Raw genomic sequence first — 17941 nt, forward strand, 5'->3', positions numbered from 1 at the left:
CTCAGCGGTACGGGCGCTTCGCTCGACAAGCCGGGCTTGCGCCTCCTCGCTGCCCGCCCTGCAGGCCCTGAACCCGGCCCCGAGCCTCGCCCCTGCCCGCCCTGCAGGCCCCGAGCCCGGCCCAGCCCAGCCCGCTCTCACCTCAGCGCCTCCAAGGGCACAGGACGAAAAGGCGCGCTTGCTTTCCGCGGCCCCTTATAAAGGCTTGGGCAGTACCACCCCGCGGTGGGGGCGGGCTGTGCCACTGCTCCGCAGGCGGGGGGCGCCGAGGCTTCCGTTTCCTGCCGTGTGGGCCGTGAGGGAACGGGGCGGGCGGAGCCGCGGGGATCGCTCAAAGTCCCAAAAAAACCCAAAAAACCCCCAGGTTTAGGCTCCACCTCGGGCAGGGACCCTCGTGTGGCCCCGGCCGGGCACAGCCCCAGGGAGCACCGGCCCTGCCCTTTCCAGGAACACTGGAGAGGTCGGAGTGATGTCAGGCTACTTTTATTTAGAACAGAAGAGCTGTTTTTAAATAAAAGTTCCGTTCTTTTCTCATTATGTCATCTTGGACTGAAAATAGGGGTGTTTTGGTGTCCTTTCCTCTCTGTTAAGTGCATCTGCCATGGTTTTAAGAAGAAACACAAAGCCACCTTTTCTTTAAAATTCCACCCTCAACACCACGTGCTCAGTCAGCCTGAAGAACTATTTATCAAAAATCCATTTTCCAAACAGCAAAAACTTCCTACAAGAAGGACTAGTGTGGTGCTATAACAAACCACCTAACATTCAGATCCTCCAGCAAGAGCCAAAGCCAACACTCCCCTTTTTTGCCATTTTCAACATAAACACATTTTAGTGAAATACACAGGTCCCGTCTCCCTATCAAACATCAATTTCTGCATCAAGTTCTTGCAGGTGATGATAGCTGGGAGGTGAGTGAAAAATCACATTAGCTAAGGATTGACAGCTGAACACAAGAAGAAGGAAATTTGGAACAAAATTCTCTTTGCAATCTCTTGATGAAATGGATGGAAGTTAAAACATTGAGGAAAAAGCATTGACTTAAAATTTAGAGTTAATTTTTAATTACCAAATCCCAGCACTTTGGTTTGGGTAACTACGGAAGCCCAGAGCTGGAAAGAATTCCTGATACCAGCACTCTCCAAGGCTTCTCTGGACACTGTAAAAAAGCAAAACCAGGCACACTCAATTACAAAACCCTCTCTAAACTATAAACCTCTTTTTTTCTTGCAGCTAAGCTCCTGTGGGCTCAATATCACACATAAACCCCCCCAAAACCATAAAACCACAGTCCTGACCAGCGTGGGGGAATTTTTAAGGCATATTTCTGACAACCTGGAAGGCAGAAGCAGAGTTAAGGGTCACAGGCCTGTGCTTGATTTCACACATCTTTTAGATCAGAAATCCCCTATTCCCATCAGTTTATCCTTCACCTGGTTTAAATCAGGAATATTGACATGGAAATACCACACAAGGGCTCCCAATAATTCAGCTTTGGTGCATGAGGTGTTGATTCCTTTCAGGAAAAAGAAAGGTCTCAATGGATTCAAAGCAGTGACACAACACAAAGGTTTACTGGCAAAAAGACACCAGTGAAATAAATTTTATCAGGATCTGGAGAGGTGGGAGTGATTCTCTGGGAAAGAATATCAGTGAAAGCACACGTTTAAAATGAGTTATTACAGTGATCAGACATTGCAGGCGTTTCTCTCAACAGTACTTTTATGAGACATTTATATATTCAATAATTAAATATAAAATCAAGGATGAGTGTCACAAAACAAGGAAAGAGTAAGGCTTGAAGCCTGGTCAGCCCCCAGATTGCCCTTCAGTCACTGTGCCTGTCATTTGACCTTTCATTTGACATGCTGCTATCCTCACACATCAAAAAGCATAAGAAAAGTTAATTCTGCAGATTCCTTGCTGAAATCTCAAACCTACTTCAACTTAGTACAAAAATAGGGGGGCAAAAAAAAAAAAAAACAGGAAAAAATTGCTTGTTAAAAAGCAGAAATGGGAAGAGAAGTTGACAGATATTTTGGGCTGACAGAACCAAGGAACAGGGACAATGCAAACAGATTTCAGACTGTTAAAATGGTTTTGCTACCTGTTTACCTGAATGTGATGTGCTGCATTATTCCTCACTCAGAATTACTGGCAACATGAAAAAGAAAAAAAACTAGCAGCTGCACACTGATCAAACCCTTGTCCTACCCAGGGAAGGGTGAAAATGTGCAGGTAAAAAAGCTGAATGGAACAAGTCACCCATGTCCACATCCACATGTAATATACAGGAAGAACATCCAAAATATTGACAGGAGACAGTGATCCTAAAGTTTTCCTTTTCTCTTTCACTTCTACACAGATAGAACAGCACAGAGGAGAACACCACTAGAGCTTTCACCGTGGCCAATGGGAGGATTCTCACAAATATAAAAATGCTTTCCAGCTGTTGGCTTGCTTCAGGACATAATCAAGGTGGAATAACAGGAATATAAGCTCTCCTTGTTGAACAACAGCAAAAAAAACCAACCCCCAAACCCTCAGGGGTTTACACATTGTCAAACATCCAGCTTTGCAGTCCTGAACATCTTAATCCCTGCTACAGCAGAATGTGGCACCACCAAAAGAAATGAGCAGCATTCCTTGGATTCTGGGGTGCCACTGGGATACCTACATGGGATTTAACTGCAATAAAATGTGTAACTTGGATTTACATTCAGTGTGTTGGAGGAAGGGAGTGTGACAACCAATCCCTTCATGCTTTACCCTTGCTGGCTGCCCACCCAGGAAGCTTTACTGTTATTACTTCAAGAGGAAAGGAAGAGTGCTGGTAAGAGCCAGAAGGGCAAGGCAATGATCTGGGTCATGAAATAAATGCCCTGTTCTTTGGATGAAGTGTGTAAAACATTTTGTTAAAATGTTTCCATGATGAAAACATCAAGAACAGAAAAGGTCTCCTTAAAAATACAGAGCATTTCTGCCTCATCTTTTAAGTTCAAAGCTCAGGGGAGAAAATGTTTTGCTACAATTCACTACAGGTTTGCTGTCATAAACAGAGATGACAATGCCCTACAGAGCACAGGGCCAGCCACAGACTCCAGACAAATGTCTTTGCTTTAGGTTTCAAGTGGTTTATGCCTCTCTTGTAGAAAAGGAACAGAGACACTTCTGGAACCTTCACTGCAGAGTCTTTGCCAGTGTCCAGCTTTTGGGCAAGGGGGATCCTGCCAGGCTGCAGTCAGCACCTGGAGGGTCAGGCTGTGAACCCATCATGATTCAGAGTCTGAGCCAGAGCTGCTCTCCCGGCTGATCTCGATTTGTAGGGAGGGTAAATGATCCAAGCGACTCTTTTTTTGCCTGGACTGTTCTTTTTCCTTAATGAGAGCACCCCAAACCCTCTGCAGCTCAGAGTCATCTTCCTCTGGAGATGCCACAGAGTTTTCAGCTTTCTCTGGAGTCTTTTCCTGTGTCTTTGGAGCAGACCCCAATCTGGTCCATAAATTACCTAAACAGATGAAAAGAAACATTAAAAAAAGAACAAACCAGACAGGACTGAGAGGAAGAAGTCAAGGAACCAATTCTTAACCTCACTGCAACTCTTCAGACCCTTCATACTCCTCCCACATCAATACTGGCATGGAACTGCCAAATTATGCTTTGAAGAGGAATTGAAATTAAGCTGCAGGAGGCTCAGGGCAGCCTTGTTCATTGTTCCCCATTTGCAGAGGATGTTTAGTTCACACTTCCAGTGCCCCTGACACTTATTTTGGTGCCCACAGTTTGAAAGCAGTCCTTGATCTTCAGCCCACCTCCATAAAAATACTGCTCCCAAACCCCCCAGGCTCCTCCCTACATGTATTTAGATTTCAAAGCTCTGAACCAACATTTGCTAATTTATCCTGAATTTCATTCAACTTCTCCTTTTCATGGCTGTCTGCTGGGATTTCTCTTGGACTCCAAAACCAAAGGAAGTGCAGCAGAACATTTTCTGCACACAACTAACCTGATTTCTTCTCCCTGGTGTCAGAGTAGAGGCCTTTCACATCTTGTTTGGGGATTCCCAGCCTGCTGTGCACATCAGAGATTGGTTCTCGACGAGGGGCACAGGTACTGCTTGGAGCTTTGACTTCTGGAGAGTGTGGCCTTTTCCCCAGTCTCTGCCTCACATCTGGGGATATTTTCAGTGATTAAAATGACAAAAAAAATCCTGTGGCAGTTACTCTATCTCTGCCAGCTCAGTTTAAGCTCATCCACTATTCAAATTAGAGAGATTCTCTGTTTTTACCTTTTCTTTAGCCTGTTCATTTAAGTCTTTCATACTCAGATTTCCCAGAAATTTCTGCAATACAATTTAGCCAGATTTCATTTCAGTTTTGGCAATAAATTTGACATTTCATGTTTTCAAGCTGTGCTCTGTCCAAAAGATAAAATCCTAAATTATCCCATGGCCTGCTGTTTTCCTGGTGTAGCAGCAGAGTGTCTAAATATCCAGCAGGAGGGAAAATTCCATGAAAACTGATCTGCCTTCAACAATTCTTTTTAGGTAACAAAACCTTGATTTAAAATTCTATCACTGCTTGTTATCTGCCAGAATAAAATAAAAATACTAAAGATATTGGTACTTAACCCTTGATGTGAATTTTGTATTCTGAAGTTTGCCTGGCTTAGTTGGATGTTCCCAATCTTACAGGGGGTCCAGACAAAATTATGAAGGCAAAAGGAATTTTGGGACCATGTGTCAACTTGTCAGAGGCTCAAAACAGGCAGGAGGGGTAAAATATACAAACATAATTTTGACATTTCATTGATACAAAAAAGTATTTTTCACTTATCAGTCAGATAATATTACATAGATCAGAAGCAGCTGAAATTATATACATTTATGTCAAATAAATAAGTTATTTAAGCTCAGAAATAAATCCTGCCAAATGCAAAACCACCCATCTTCATGTAATACACATTTTTAATGTGTATTTTTAAGTGTAGTCAGTGTTTCACATTTGATTTTGTGCATGACCTTCCCTGTGTGCTGTTTTTCAGCTGCCTCAAGGAGGGAGCAAATCAAAAAGGACAAAGTGGGGGAAGATTGGCACAGGCAAAGAAAATGGATGGAAATCAACATCACTAAAAAAACTTTCACTAAAGTGAACTTGATTTTTTCCCCAAAGCAATTCCCACCTCAGTCTCTTAGTGAGGACAAACTGTGTGAATGCAGAGTTTATCTGCAGTGGAGCACAGGTGTGAAATAAAGATATTTTAGTGACAATTCTGCCCAGCAATGAGTGATAAAATCACCTGATTTGACAGTGCTGTTTGGCTGCCGTGGCCCAGAGTTATTCTGACGTTTCTCTTCCAACAGGAGCCTCACATCTGCAACTTTCTCCAAGGATCCTTTGCTGCCAATCCTGTTTTTGATGTTGCTGGTGGCTATGCTATCTGCTCTCATGGAATTCCTAAAAAAAATCATAGATTTGATGTCCTCTAAATAAAATTCAATCTAGAATAGTTCTTAAGTATTCTTATATGGAAAATTACATCACAGAAAATAAAATATCAGGATTTATCTGCTGAGAAAAAGAAGTAAAAACAATGCTTAGAAGCTGTTCAAGCCAGAATCCTAAATATAACAATAATTCCATGAATACCTCAGTATCCATTTCAAGGCAGCCTCAAAATTGTTGTACATTATAGTAAGTACAACCAGCCTGCTGAAGGGGTGGTTATATTTATTTGGATTTATATGGATGTTATTTTATTCATCTACAATATACAAAACTTTGTTTAGTAAGCCCATAATGAACATAAATTCCTTTTTGTCATCAGCAACTGAGGGTTATTTTTCTTTCTGAGACAAAGAGCAAGGGGCAAAGAGAAAACAGAAAGGAGTTATTTTTCCCTGTTAATTATGGTTGTTTTCATAAATTTCTCTTGATTCTACTTCAAGTTTCATTATTATTAATAAGCAAGGATAGAGAGACCTGCAGAAGAAGCTGTATTAAAGTGTTAATTCTATGAAAAGCCTAGTTTCTGTATTTCTTGTAAGAAAATCTATACAAAATAATATAATTTTGCTACCTCAACCTTCGACAGCTCTGTCACTAAAACCAGGAAATAGACCTGCAGAAGCAGCTGCATTAAAAAAGTGTTAATTCTACTGAAAGCCTAGTTTCTGTATTTCTTGTTAGAAAATCAGACCTGCAGAAGCAGCTGCATTAAAAAAGTGTTAATTCTACTGAAAGCCTAGTTTCTGTATTTCTTGTTAGAAAATCTATACAAAATAATATAATTTTGCTACCTCAACCTTCGACAGCTCTGTCACTAAAACCAGGAAATCCCTCTCCACTGCTGCTTTTAAAGACTAAAAAACCTTTACCTAATATTCTTCAGCTGTGACTCCACCTCATCTGCATACATGGTCATCTTCATGCTTTTTTTGGGCGAGGGGGTGGAGATCATTTTCAGCTCCAGGTCATAGTCCATCTCGTCCGAGTCGGAGGCGCTGGCGCTGGGTCTGCGCGCGGCGCTGCGCTCCCGCGACTGCCGGAAGGCCTGCAGCTCGTCCCGGTACTCCACCACCACCCTGTCATCTTCATCCATGTCCTGATCCTCCTCCTCCTCCTCTTCCTCCTCTATGGGCTCTTCAGGGACATTTACCAAGCCTGCAGCAAAATGAACTTGTTCTGATTGACTGGATTTTAGAAAGTACTTGAAAACCAAACGGAACGGAAAATCGCCTCACTGTAATTAATGATCTCCTACAGATGAGTCTGAAGTTCTTTTAGTCCTCTCTTCTTAAAGAGAGAGAATATTTTGCAGAATATTTTAACTGGAATCAATAAGTGATGTTAATGTCCCTGGTGTTCACACAGAGTAATTAAAGCACAACTGCCTCTTGTAGAAGCTGCAGTTCTTCCTTCCTGAGCTAAGCACAATTCCCAGGATCTTACAGGGCTTAATGTGCCAGCTGCTGGCTCTGCAAAAATCCCTTCAAGTCCTGCAAGCAGCAATGCCAAAAAGAACACAGGTGCCATTATTATGAATTCATCACAGACAGTGATTTAAATAGAAACAATTTCAATGTAGTCATCACCAGCACTCAGCCATCTCTTCAGACAGCACTGCACGACCAGCATGGAAAATCTTCCAGAGATTTCTCACATCCATGGCTGTATTTTTAACAGGCCAATCACAGTGCACTTGTCTCATGTCAGATTTTTATACCCATTGTTTTCCTACCTTAGGTAGCAGATGAAGATGTTCAAGCCTAATTAATAGAATTTTCTCATCCCTACTGTTCTACATTTAAAGATTGGGAGAATTTACGTAGCAAGTATGACAAATTGCCAAGAAGGCTGAAGAAGTCATTCATCCCTTCTCTTGGCCTTTGATGCCACAGTCCTCATGCTCTAAATTTTATAAAAGAAAAATGTCACATAAAACATAACATCTATTTTGGGAAGCAACGAGAAGAATGAAGCTTCCACCCCAGGAATTTCCTGTAAACTCTTAAAATGGGATGCAGATTTATTTTTTTAAGAAAACTTCCACCCATCCCATGGGATTGCTGAGGCACCAGCTCCTGCCCAGCCCTCCACGTCCCAGTGTCCCCCCAGGGCTGTCCCAGTGCCACCAGTACCTGAGTGCCGATGTTTATAGGGGGGAGTCAGGCCCACATCGTCCCCAATCAGGGTCCTCTTCTTGATCACATCCCGGTGGATCCTGCGGGAATGGTACCTCCTCTTCCTGAAAAGCACAGAGAGGCTGACACTCCTGGCACAGCAATTACGGCTCATTCATGACCCCTAAATCCTGGATGAAGGATGTGCAATTATCACCTACTTTAACAGCAGACACATGTTTATGTCAGAGCTGGTCTGAATAGAAACTTTATTTTCATGAGGAAAGTCTCTCCTTATAATTCACACTCACATTGCAAAACCACTATTTACACTGAAGTATCTACATTAACTCAGTACAAAATCCACAAATTAAAACAGTTTTAGATTAGCTTGTCCAATTACCTGCAATGTTCCAATTCCTCTGTCCAACACTCACCAAGAATTGCTGAGAATTCCTTTCATGCCTCCATAATTTGGATTGCCATATTTCATGTAATACTGGCTTCTCCTTGCAGCTCCCAGCTCCTTTTTGTCATCTGCAAAAACATAAATTATAGGAATTTTTCCCTCTTAGAGTGTAACTTACAGCACAGCATAAAAATAAATAACCATCCAAAGACAGAGAGTGGGACTGAGTGTGCCTTAAAATCAGAATTACTTCACCCTCCTCCATGAAGGATTCAATTTTGCTTACACCTCTGGAATTTCTCCTACCACAGATTTATTTGTTTCTAGAAACTTAATTCCAGGGAGACTGGGTTTCCACAGATCAGCTTAACAGGGCATTACCTCCCCCTGTCACTGCAGGACTTTCCACTCACCTTCCTCATCACCTTTCTTTTCTTAATGAATGTGCCACTTCCTGCATGGTCCACAAGTTATATGGATTTTCATTTTATTTATAAATAAAATTAATGTTTAGCAATAATTTTTACTAATCCCTCATTGGCATCTCAATTATAAAATGTGGAATTTACTTCTGGAAAAAGGCATCATTCCTATTCCATGGGAAGAATGCCCTGAGCTCAAGATACAATTTCCAGGTACAATAATTTTCATACAATTTGAACTTGAACTGGATATAATTGACACAAGAAATGTAGATTTATGGCAAAATCTTAACACCTAACAATTAGCCAAAAAATAACACTTGTATAAGATGTGTTATTTCTAAGTGTTTATAAGAAGTGTTATTTTATAAGAAGTGTTATAAATAAGAAGTAGGCACTTTGAGTCATTAATTAACCAATAAATAAAAGTACAACAAGCAGTGAATTCAGGGTGCTTGTCAGGGTGGTCATTTACCTTTAGTAGCAAATCTCATGAACAGTTTGTTTCCTTTAGCCAGTTTATTGGCAGGGCGAAGGTCATTCCTCAGGAGGGAATCCTCTTCTACTTGGGAGAGGGCATCCAACTTTGGGGGCAAAAAAGGTATTTTGGACTCAAAAATCAAATTACTGCTGAACAAAAATGGGTTGCTTACAGAGAAGCAATCAAGTGATTATGAAGAAAGTCACTTTTCAAATTATGTTCAAATGAACTCTGCTTTATTTTCTTGACAAGCTGATGTTAATTTTTAATGTAAATTGCCCTGAAAATTTAAAGTATTTCCTTCTCTTGCTCCATAAAATTAACTCAGGTTATTAAATCCTGTAATTGTCAAATGACTCTACATTACTGACTGAAATGCAGAAAATAAATAGCAAAACTTGGGCAATTAATTTTTTTTTCCTGTTTCACAGCTACATTATTTTATTAACAGGTTCTCATGCCCTCACACAATGATTAAAACCCTTTCTTTTTCATTTATAGCTGCTTTATAGAAACTCCAATTCAGACTTCCATGATGTAGGAGTGCTCACTGAGCCATTCCTGCAGGAAATCCTAATCACACCTACTGTACACGCAGGCAGTGAGGGTTAAATTGCTGCCAGGACATCACTGGGTGTGCTGATTCCCACAGATCCACGGGCAGCCTAAATCCCACTGGGCTCTAAGCACTTTCCCTGCTGAAAGGTCATTGCCTTCCATTATTGTTCTTTCTTTGCCTCCTCTCAGCAGAAAAGAGAAGCCAGGCTCACTCAAACTCTCCAAAATCCATTTTCACAAAGCCCTTTCCATTGGGATTATCACCACCTGCACTCCCTGTCACTCCACACCTAATTTATTTTGATAATTAAATTGGGAATTGCAAAGAGAAACCTAAAATGCTGTGAAAACTTCACAGCAGCCAGAGCAGAACTTCCACAGCAGAGTTTCCACTTCCCCTCTGTACTGACCTCCACATCACTGGGATTGTCATCCTCAACCTCTCCTTCTTCTGTCTCATCATCAGAGCTTTCCTCCTGTTTTTCTAAGGAAAATAATTGGGGAAAAAAAAAACAAAACAAAACCAAGCTCCATTTTAGTGTGTCAGCCTCATTTGATTTATGATTACCTACATTGTCTGAAACCAGCCTGAAGGTGTTCTCCTTCCTCCTGAGCAGCCTAGGGAATAATCAAAGCAGTGAATGCCCATGGAAAAGTGGAGCACAGTGAAATTCAGAGCTCTGTGCCTGCAGCAGCACGTGTGCATCATTAATTTAATTCTTTGAAAGCAAATGAAACTGCACTGCCTGTCAGGATTTAGTGTGTTCAAAATCAGAGATCAGCAAGGCCAAGGCACTAAAGGCACATCAAAGCCTTTCTTTCCATCTCCTTTTCAAATGTCTGCAAATATCCAATAGTAACAGTGTAAAACAGGTAATTAATTAAAAGCTTAGAGGGAGAGAGAGTAGTAAAAAGAAAAAAAAACCACCTTAGAGACTTAATTTGGCTGTGAAATAACAAAAAAACAACTGCATGCTTCCAGAACTACTAAAATTGTGAGCTGCTTTGATTTCTTAGTTCTTTTTAGCTCAGTGTAAGAAAATTCATGGTGATTTTATTTCCAAAGCCCCCAAGAAATAAAATATTGCAAAAAGTAATGACTATGAAGCATGATATGCCATATCATTTGCAAAGGTCTCAAAGTACTTCATAGGCCTAAGATTAAAAAATCCTCTCTTTTATATTTCAGAGTTCCTTATTTTAAATATCTTCCAACAATGGACTTAAAAACTTAAAATAGAGAGTGGCAGCTGTTCAAAAGATCCTGAAAATATTCCTGAGTGAAAACAGTAAAGCTCAATTAACCAAACCGAAACCAAAGAGAGAATTTAAGTAAACAAATTACCCAAATTCAAACCAGAATAATTAAGTTCCATCAGGGAAAGTACTCAGGCATTTTTCTCTCTCAGAAATTAGAAGTTTCTCATAGCACAGACCAATCTTTTGCTTCCCTAAATGTCTAAACAGCCCTGAAATTCCCATCTAAAAAAAGGAATGTAACCAAGCCAGATGACTCCAGGGTATCTGTATGGATCTCACACCTTAAGATGTAATTGAACAGTCTGTACTTTCTCTAATATCCCACTTTTCCAGAGGAACAGGAGTCATTCAGATGACAGTTCTTATTTTCAGATGGGGTGCAATGATAATATGCAATTCACAGCAAGCAGGATTAAATATATATGTTTATGCTCCATTTAAGCAATGTCCCTAATCTCCAAAAATTTCCTAACAAGTCTTACTTGAAGCTTTATCAACATTTGGTCAAAATTAAAGTCATGTGGATGGTTGAGAAGCCACTGCTTTGTGGAGAAAAGGAGCAGGAAAAGGGGGTGAATTCGAAGAATCCACAAATTTAACAAAGCCTTAAACACCAAATTTCCCAGAAAAGCTTTTGGAAGCACTGCAGATATCTAACAGAGAGATTGGCTACTTGCATTTAAGTCATACACAGCATTTTTACACAAAATCTATGGAAAAGCTCATAAATATAACACTTTTTTTGCTCTTTATCATGTGATAGAGCACCTCCAACCACAGCACTCACAGCAGCCTAAGAGCAAAACTGTCCTCAGGTAGCAAAATTCTGATTTTAAACTTCCCCACATAAAAGGAAAATAAATTTACAACCAAGGCAGTCAGGTACCAGACTGATCACGACACTGACACGCACTTTTGCTGCTCTGCTCTTTTATAACCAACCTTTTAATAACTTCTTTCTTAAAAGGCTAACAGCCAAATTTAGAGCTGCTACACACCCTGCTGAAGTGATGCACTGTCACGCTGCCGTGAGGGATACACTTGAAGGATGGTGGTGCATCAAAGAGGGAATTAGCTGTGGCGTTTCAAAAAAAGGCCATTTTCTCACACCTGCTTTTTGCCCACTTTGCCTGCCTTTGTGGGCACATCACACACAGCTATTTCTGTGCACATGGCCCACTATAAATACCAGCTCTCAGTATCAGCCTCTTCTAACACGTTTAGTATCGACTGAATTACTGCTTTTGGTCTAGCTCCAACCCACCTTTTAAGAAGCAGCTTCTTCAAAAGGTTTCCAAGATGAAAGCCTTTTTTAAAGTGGCAGAATACATTTACCTGCAACTATATGATAGAAGCTCCTTCAGTAATTTAGGTTATGCAATACCCCAGCACAAGTTTAAAGTTTCATTGATTTAATGAGATGATGGCTGTATTTGCATATCTCAATCTACCTTTCTTGCTTTTTTCAGCTGTCTTCTCCTTGTTGTTTTCTCTGCTCTTTGTTTTCTCCTGATCAGGCAGGGAACTCATATTTATTAGAGCCCGTGTTGCTGTCACTTCATCAAGCCAGACCACATTACCTGGGACAAACAGAAACACAAAACCCAAATGCAGTCGGTGTCATCAAGCAGTCACATCTCCCCTGCCTTGCTGGAAGGAAATCAATGACAAAAATTCAGAAATGACAGAAAAAGCCATCAGATCTCTTGCAGGGAAGGTCATATTCTTTAACACACCTGGTAAGCTGAAGAACACTCAATTTTCAGCTTATTACAAAACACAAGAGCTGATCAAAAACCCAAAATGACTGAAATGTACAACCATAGATTTGAGAGGCTTCCTGAAAACAGCAAATCAGGGCACTGGATTGGGGTCAGTGGATCCATGTGTTCCCACACAAATGTGATTAAGGGAGCAGCAGGGGGCAGGAATGAATCTGGATCTTTTTCCCCTTTGGGAATTGACAGAACCTTGGACTTTACTGCAGAATTCTGTTAATCTTTTCCAAAAAGCATGAAAATAGGGGGAAATAGGAGACTGCTCCAGTACTTTGCACAGATTATAGAGTACACAGGTTCACAATATCATTCAGGATGTGCCTTAAGCATCAGCAGATGGTACTAAAATATAACTTATTAGGCCAATTAAAAGCATTTCATAGATGTTGAAATTGAAGGAGCTAAAACTGCTTAGAAACAGAATTTGAACAAAAGCTTTCTGCACTTGGTACAAATACAGCAACAAATATCTCTGTTCTGCTGTTAAGCAGAGTGGATTCAGATATTAAGAAGACTGTACAGTGACCCAAAATAAGAGAATCTCTCTTAAATTACTCAAACAGACAAGAAATACAAAGTGAAGAACATCCAGGTATTAACTTCAATGATTGGTTAATAAATTTTTTTTTTTCAGTCAGCCTCATCTTCCCAACTCCAAATTTCCAAAACCTTCATCATTTCATGTTCATCAGTTTGAAACACAGAACACTAAATACACCTTTGCACACCTTAAGATGTAATTCAGTTGGGAACACTGAAATTTTCACCATGATTCAAATCTACGCTGAAAAGAAAAAGCTTTTTCTTGATATTTTCACCAAGTGTAGCTGACATGGTAACTCAGACACAGCATGAAAATTCACCATTAAAAAAGATGTGTAATAACTACAACTGGGTATTGTTACAACCCTGAAGCCTTAATTTTCATGCTCATGTAGCACTTAAGAAAACAGACAATCTTGGAAATGAAGCCTCAGATAGAGTTAAGCTGTGCATGTCCCAGCTCATGCATCAGCACAGGTCCATCCAGCAGCTCTGTACTGCAATTATCTACCAGGGCTCATTGGGTTTCACATTTTCTATCAGCTTGTGCCAGTACTTCAAGCTGTCATATACAGTGACTTCAAGGTCACCATCTATTTTGTCTTGCACTGGAGCAGAATTTCTTCAGGGTCACTGCAAAGAATGAAGGTATTGATTCTCAGCTTTTAGCCATGCTTGTCAGTAAGTTTCCAGCTGTTTGGAAAACCTGCACTGGCTCTTACTTATTTTTCTATTATTGCAGGCAAAAGGTTTGTAGCCACATGACAATTTCAGAGTATTCCATTTTCTGTAGCAAAAAAACTCTTCTACAGGCTTCAGTGTCAGTGAGGAAAGCACAACTCTCCACCACCTTTGATCTCACTGATCTCACTCCCCAAAACAGCCCTCACCATGTGTACCCACATTCCTTTTCCAATCTATGGAAATCACACCCAGCTGCCACCTCCTTCCACCCACCCAGTTCTCCTGGAGCATGCACTACACAAATATGGCAACAAATCTCCTCCTCCTCCCAAAACCATCCCAACCTGCCCAACTGCACAGTTCAATCACCCTCTCTCAGATATATTATTCATGTCAAGATGGAAATAATAATTTTAGGCATTTTTCACCATTTTAGACATTTTTCTTTTTCCCCTTAGAGATGCAGCTGTGACCAGGCTTAAATAAAAGAGTAAGAATTACAAATATTCTGTTTACTTACACGAGGTGTCATCCAGCCACTCAATATGAGCAGGAGGATACTCTTTGAAATAGGCAAAGATGTCCTGGGTGCTCATCTCATCCACTCCACAAATGTAAATGGTGTCCAGTCTCACCTTCGGGATTGCTATAAAGAAGAAAAGACACAAAACTGGTACTTATTGCAAGTTTTCAGATTAGTGCCATATGAGTTTATAAAGCAAATACTTTAAATAAACTAAAGAGGAACTAATTGAAGTGAAGCATGACATAGACCATAACTTAGTTTATTCTTCCACAATGCAAAACTTTCAATAAACTGAGAATTAAAAGAGGTTTCAAGCACTGCTAGATACAGAGATTGCACAGCAACCAAACAGCTTGAAAAACTTTTTTTTTTGCTCTTTGAACACTGCCAAAGCGCTATCATTAAGTACTAAAGAGCCAGAACAAAACAAGGCCCTGCACAAAGCACTTCCACTTGTATCACCTGATGGGGAGCTGTTCCAGGCCACAGCTTAGCAGGTCCAAGCTGCCAGCTGGAAAAAAAAAGCCTTGAGAACTAGCTGGGTGCCAAAAGCACCAATCTGTTGTGCACACATCTCCTGGCTTCTGTTCCAGCTTGCCATCAGTGCAGCTTCAGTGTGTGTACAGCACAGAGTCTGATCTCGCTGTGCACAGGACACAGAGTCCTCCACGTGTACCCACACACCGCTCCAGGCTCTGCACAAAGCATTTAAAGATTCTCAAAGCAGCACTGATCCAGGAGGTGAATCTTGGGCATTTAGCAGTAGAAAATAAGGCACACAAAAAATGTTATCTTTGTGGTGGGGCTGGTAAAACAAGGAGTGAAGTGGCAAGTGTCAAACAGGTTAAAAAACAATGATGTGCAAACGAGGAGGTGGAAAATCCCCAAAGTGATTCCTTTCAGCAGTAATGGGACAAAACCTCTAAGAATGTAGGAAATATTACAGGATAAATCAAGTCAAGAAACTTTGCTCCTGACTGCTGGATGAACTCGTACCTTTCTTCATCATGTCCCGGTCCAGGGCCACGTTCCTCTGGGCCAGATTCACCTCAGCCCGAAAATGGAAACGTTTGGCTCTTTGCTCCTTCTTCTCAATTGCTTCCTGCAAAATGCAAAACAATGAACTCACACAGGAGTCAGGAGCACGCTTAACAAACTGCACCGAGGATACTAAAATCTACCAGACAGCAACAATTTATATTAATAATTCTGTTAATTCTGGAGAGACCTGCAGGTTTTGAAATGTAGTAGTAATTCACAAAAATATTTCTGTGTCACAGAAGAGTTTTTGTGTAGATCCAGCAACGGGAATCAGGATGCATGGAAAACAATGTGGCTTGGACAAACAGATTCCATAATGGAACAGGAACATTATCTAGTCCTTACTAACAAATATTAAATAAACCCCCTGTTCTAAAATAAGCCTTTTAGGCAAAATTAATCTTTGAAGATGATATTATTTCCCCGGTTTTTTTTTTAAATATATACAAAAGTGTGAATTTGTTTCTCTGAGCATGAATTAAACACTGGAGAGCTGGCTCCAGAGAACTTTTTAGACTGGCAATGCAGGCTCCTCTCATGTAGCTCATGAGCAACAGCCTGCCTGGAACTTGTGCAGTTTTGGGAACTGGCTGAGAAGCTCCTTGTTCTCCAGATTGATTAGGAAGCACTATAGGTTTTTGGATCTTTGGAACACACACTGTGATTCATACCAGCTGAATCACCTGAACACCAGGCTAAACCTTTGTGCATGTTGGGAAAGAAAGAAATGAAATAGTCCCACCTCTCCAGTGGCAAAAATGACAAAATGTTGAAGAGCCATAGCACAAAAATTACCTTGGAGGTTACATCTATGCCAGTGATGAAACTTCCAGCTTTGTTTTCATATCTCCTACTGGTGTCCTGAAACAAAGCAAAATGGTGATGAAATCTCAATGTGCACTGAAAGCAACACACTTGTTACTGAAAAAACCACCTGATCATTCCTACAGGAAATAGATCCTCTTTTCCTACATCCCTGGACAGAGAAACACTTTCATGTCAGTGAAAGTAAAAGCACATGAACTGAACCAAACTTCCCTCACTGCAAGGATTCTTTTTTTTTGACAGAATTTAGTTTCTTTGTCAGCTGCTGCCAAGCATTTACTCTCTCAGTAACACAGGAAAAGTCATCAAACATCTTTCCCAAGTAAGACTTCCACAATTTTGGGTTTGGGTATAATTTCCTTGTAAAACATGAGCAGATTTAAAAGTGATACCTGACTACTCAAATGTCAGTTTGCAGCTTTTAATCTCAGAAAGTGAGAACACCAAGCCTCATCCACAATGAAACAAGTAACTTTTTATTCCTACCATTATTTCAACCCCAAATTCCAAATCCCAAGGTGAAACACTTCTGTTTTGATACTGAGAGAGGGTAAAAATGTAGAATGAGAGGGGAAAAAATTACAAGTTTCCTCTCTATCAGTCAGGACTGCTGAATTCAGAGAGGGACTAAACCTCACAGCCCCTGGACCAATGACCCAATTCTGTGCCCTGCATTGTTTGGATCTGTAAAATGGCATCTCTTCATTCAGACACCCTCAAGTGGCAGAAGTTTGGAGCTGGAAGAACTCCTCTTCCTTTCTTTAGGAGGAAACGTGTTCTTTACACTTGTGCTGCAATAATGACTTCGGCTAAAGGACTATTTCTAGCAGTAGGTTACTCTCAGTTTAGAAGAACACACACTATCCAACCGCTTTTCTTAGTAGCAGCACCAAAGTTCCTCTAATGCTGCCAAATGGCCAGAGTTACTAGAAAAGGAAAAGCAAAATAAACATGATTTTTAAAGCTGAAACCCCACAGTGTCTGAGGTTGACTCACGGAGCACAAGGAAGTGCAGCACGACGCTGTCTCCGAGGCCACATGTTGTGCAAAAGCACAAGCACGTTGGCAGACCGGCTAATTAAAGATTAGCTTCCAAAACAATTTTCACCCAAGTTTTGAGAGCGAAAGATTACTTAGGATTTGAGAACTCTGACCCATTTTTCAGTTGTTAAACCTAATCCTACTAAAACTTGCACAGAAACAATCGGCGAGTGAAAAAGGGCAGAACAACATGGGGAAGGAAGCCCTCAGAGCCACCACTGCCAGCTCTGCTGTGCCGCGGTCAGCCCCGTTCCTGCTCCAGGTATTCCCTGTGTTCATTCCCGGCATCAAACACTGCCCGTACACCCTGCCACCCACAGCTCCTCACACCCCAACGCTGCACCCCAAATCCTCTTCTCCACCGCTTCCTTTATTCCATTCCTTCCCCAGCACAACCCACCCGCTTCCTTAGCGCTCGGCCCCGAGTCCCCTCACATCCCCGCTTTTCCCAAGAACCCCCCCAAAAATCCCCTCAGAGCTCGGACACCCCCAGCCGCCGGACCCAGCCCCTCTGGGCCCTCACCGGGATGAGCTCCCGCAGCGAGCGCCTCACAGGGATGGTCTCCAGCTCTCCCTCTTCCACCTCCATGGGCTCGGGCTCGGGGCCGCGCGGCTCCGCCGCCGTCGTGCTCGCCTCCGCCTTCACCGAGATCCGCAGGCCCCGCACGGCCGCCATGGCTCCGCCAGGCCCGCCCAGCGCGGCCAGCGAGACGAGCGCGGGGCGGCACAGAGCGGCGGGGCGGCTCCGAGCG

The 17941-nt window shown here is 41.6% G+C and overlaps 1 protein-coding gene across 1 annotated transcript; it reads right to left on the minus strand.

The window, feature by feature from the left end:
- Positions 1-1554: 1554 nt before the first annotated feature.
- On the minus strand, positions 1555-17902 carry NCBP3 (nuclear cap binding subunit 3). Its single transcript, XM_039720861.1, has 13 exons — positions 17713-17902; positions 16119-16184; positions 15279-15384; positions 14277-14402; positions 12203-12331; positions 9902-9975; positions 8928-9036; positions 8059-8158; positions 7640-7746; positions 6377-6662; positions 5299-5456; positions 4007-4171; positions 1555-3508 (listed from the first exon to the last, which is right to left on the minus strand). The coding sequence occupies exons 1-13, from the start codon at positions 17863-17865 to the stop codon at positions 3273-3275; spliced, it is 1815 nt and encodes a 604-aa protein (XP_039576795.1). The 5' UTR covers positions 17866-17902; the 3' UTR covers positions 1555-3272.
- Between the last annotated feature and the right edge of the window lie 39 nt (positions 17903-17941).

This window comes from Passer montanus, unplaced genomic scaffold (assembly GCF_014805655.1).
Source record: "Passer montanus isolate IOZ18808 unplaced genomic scaffold, ASM1480565v1 scaffold44, whole genome shotgun sequence".
In the NCBI taxonomy this organism is placed as follows: Eukaryota; Metazoa; Chordata; class Aves; order Passeriformes; family Passeridae; genus Passer; species Passer montanus.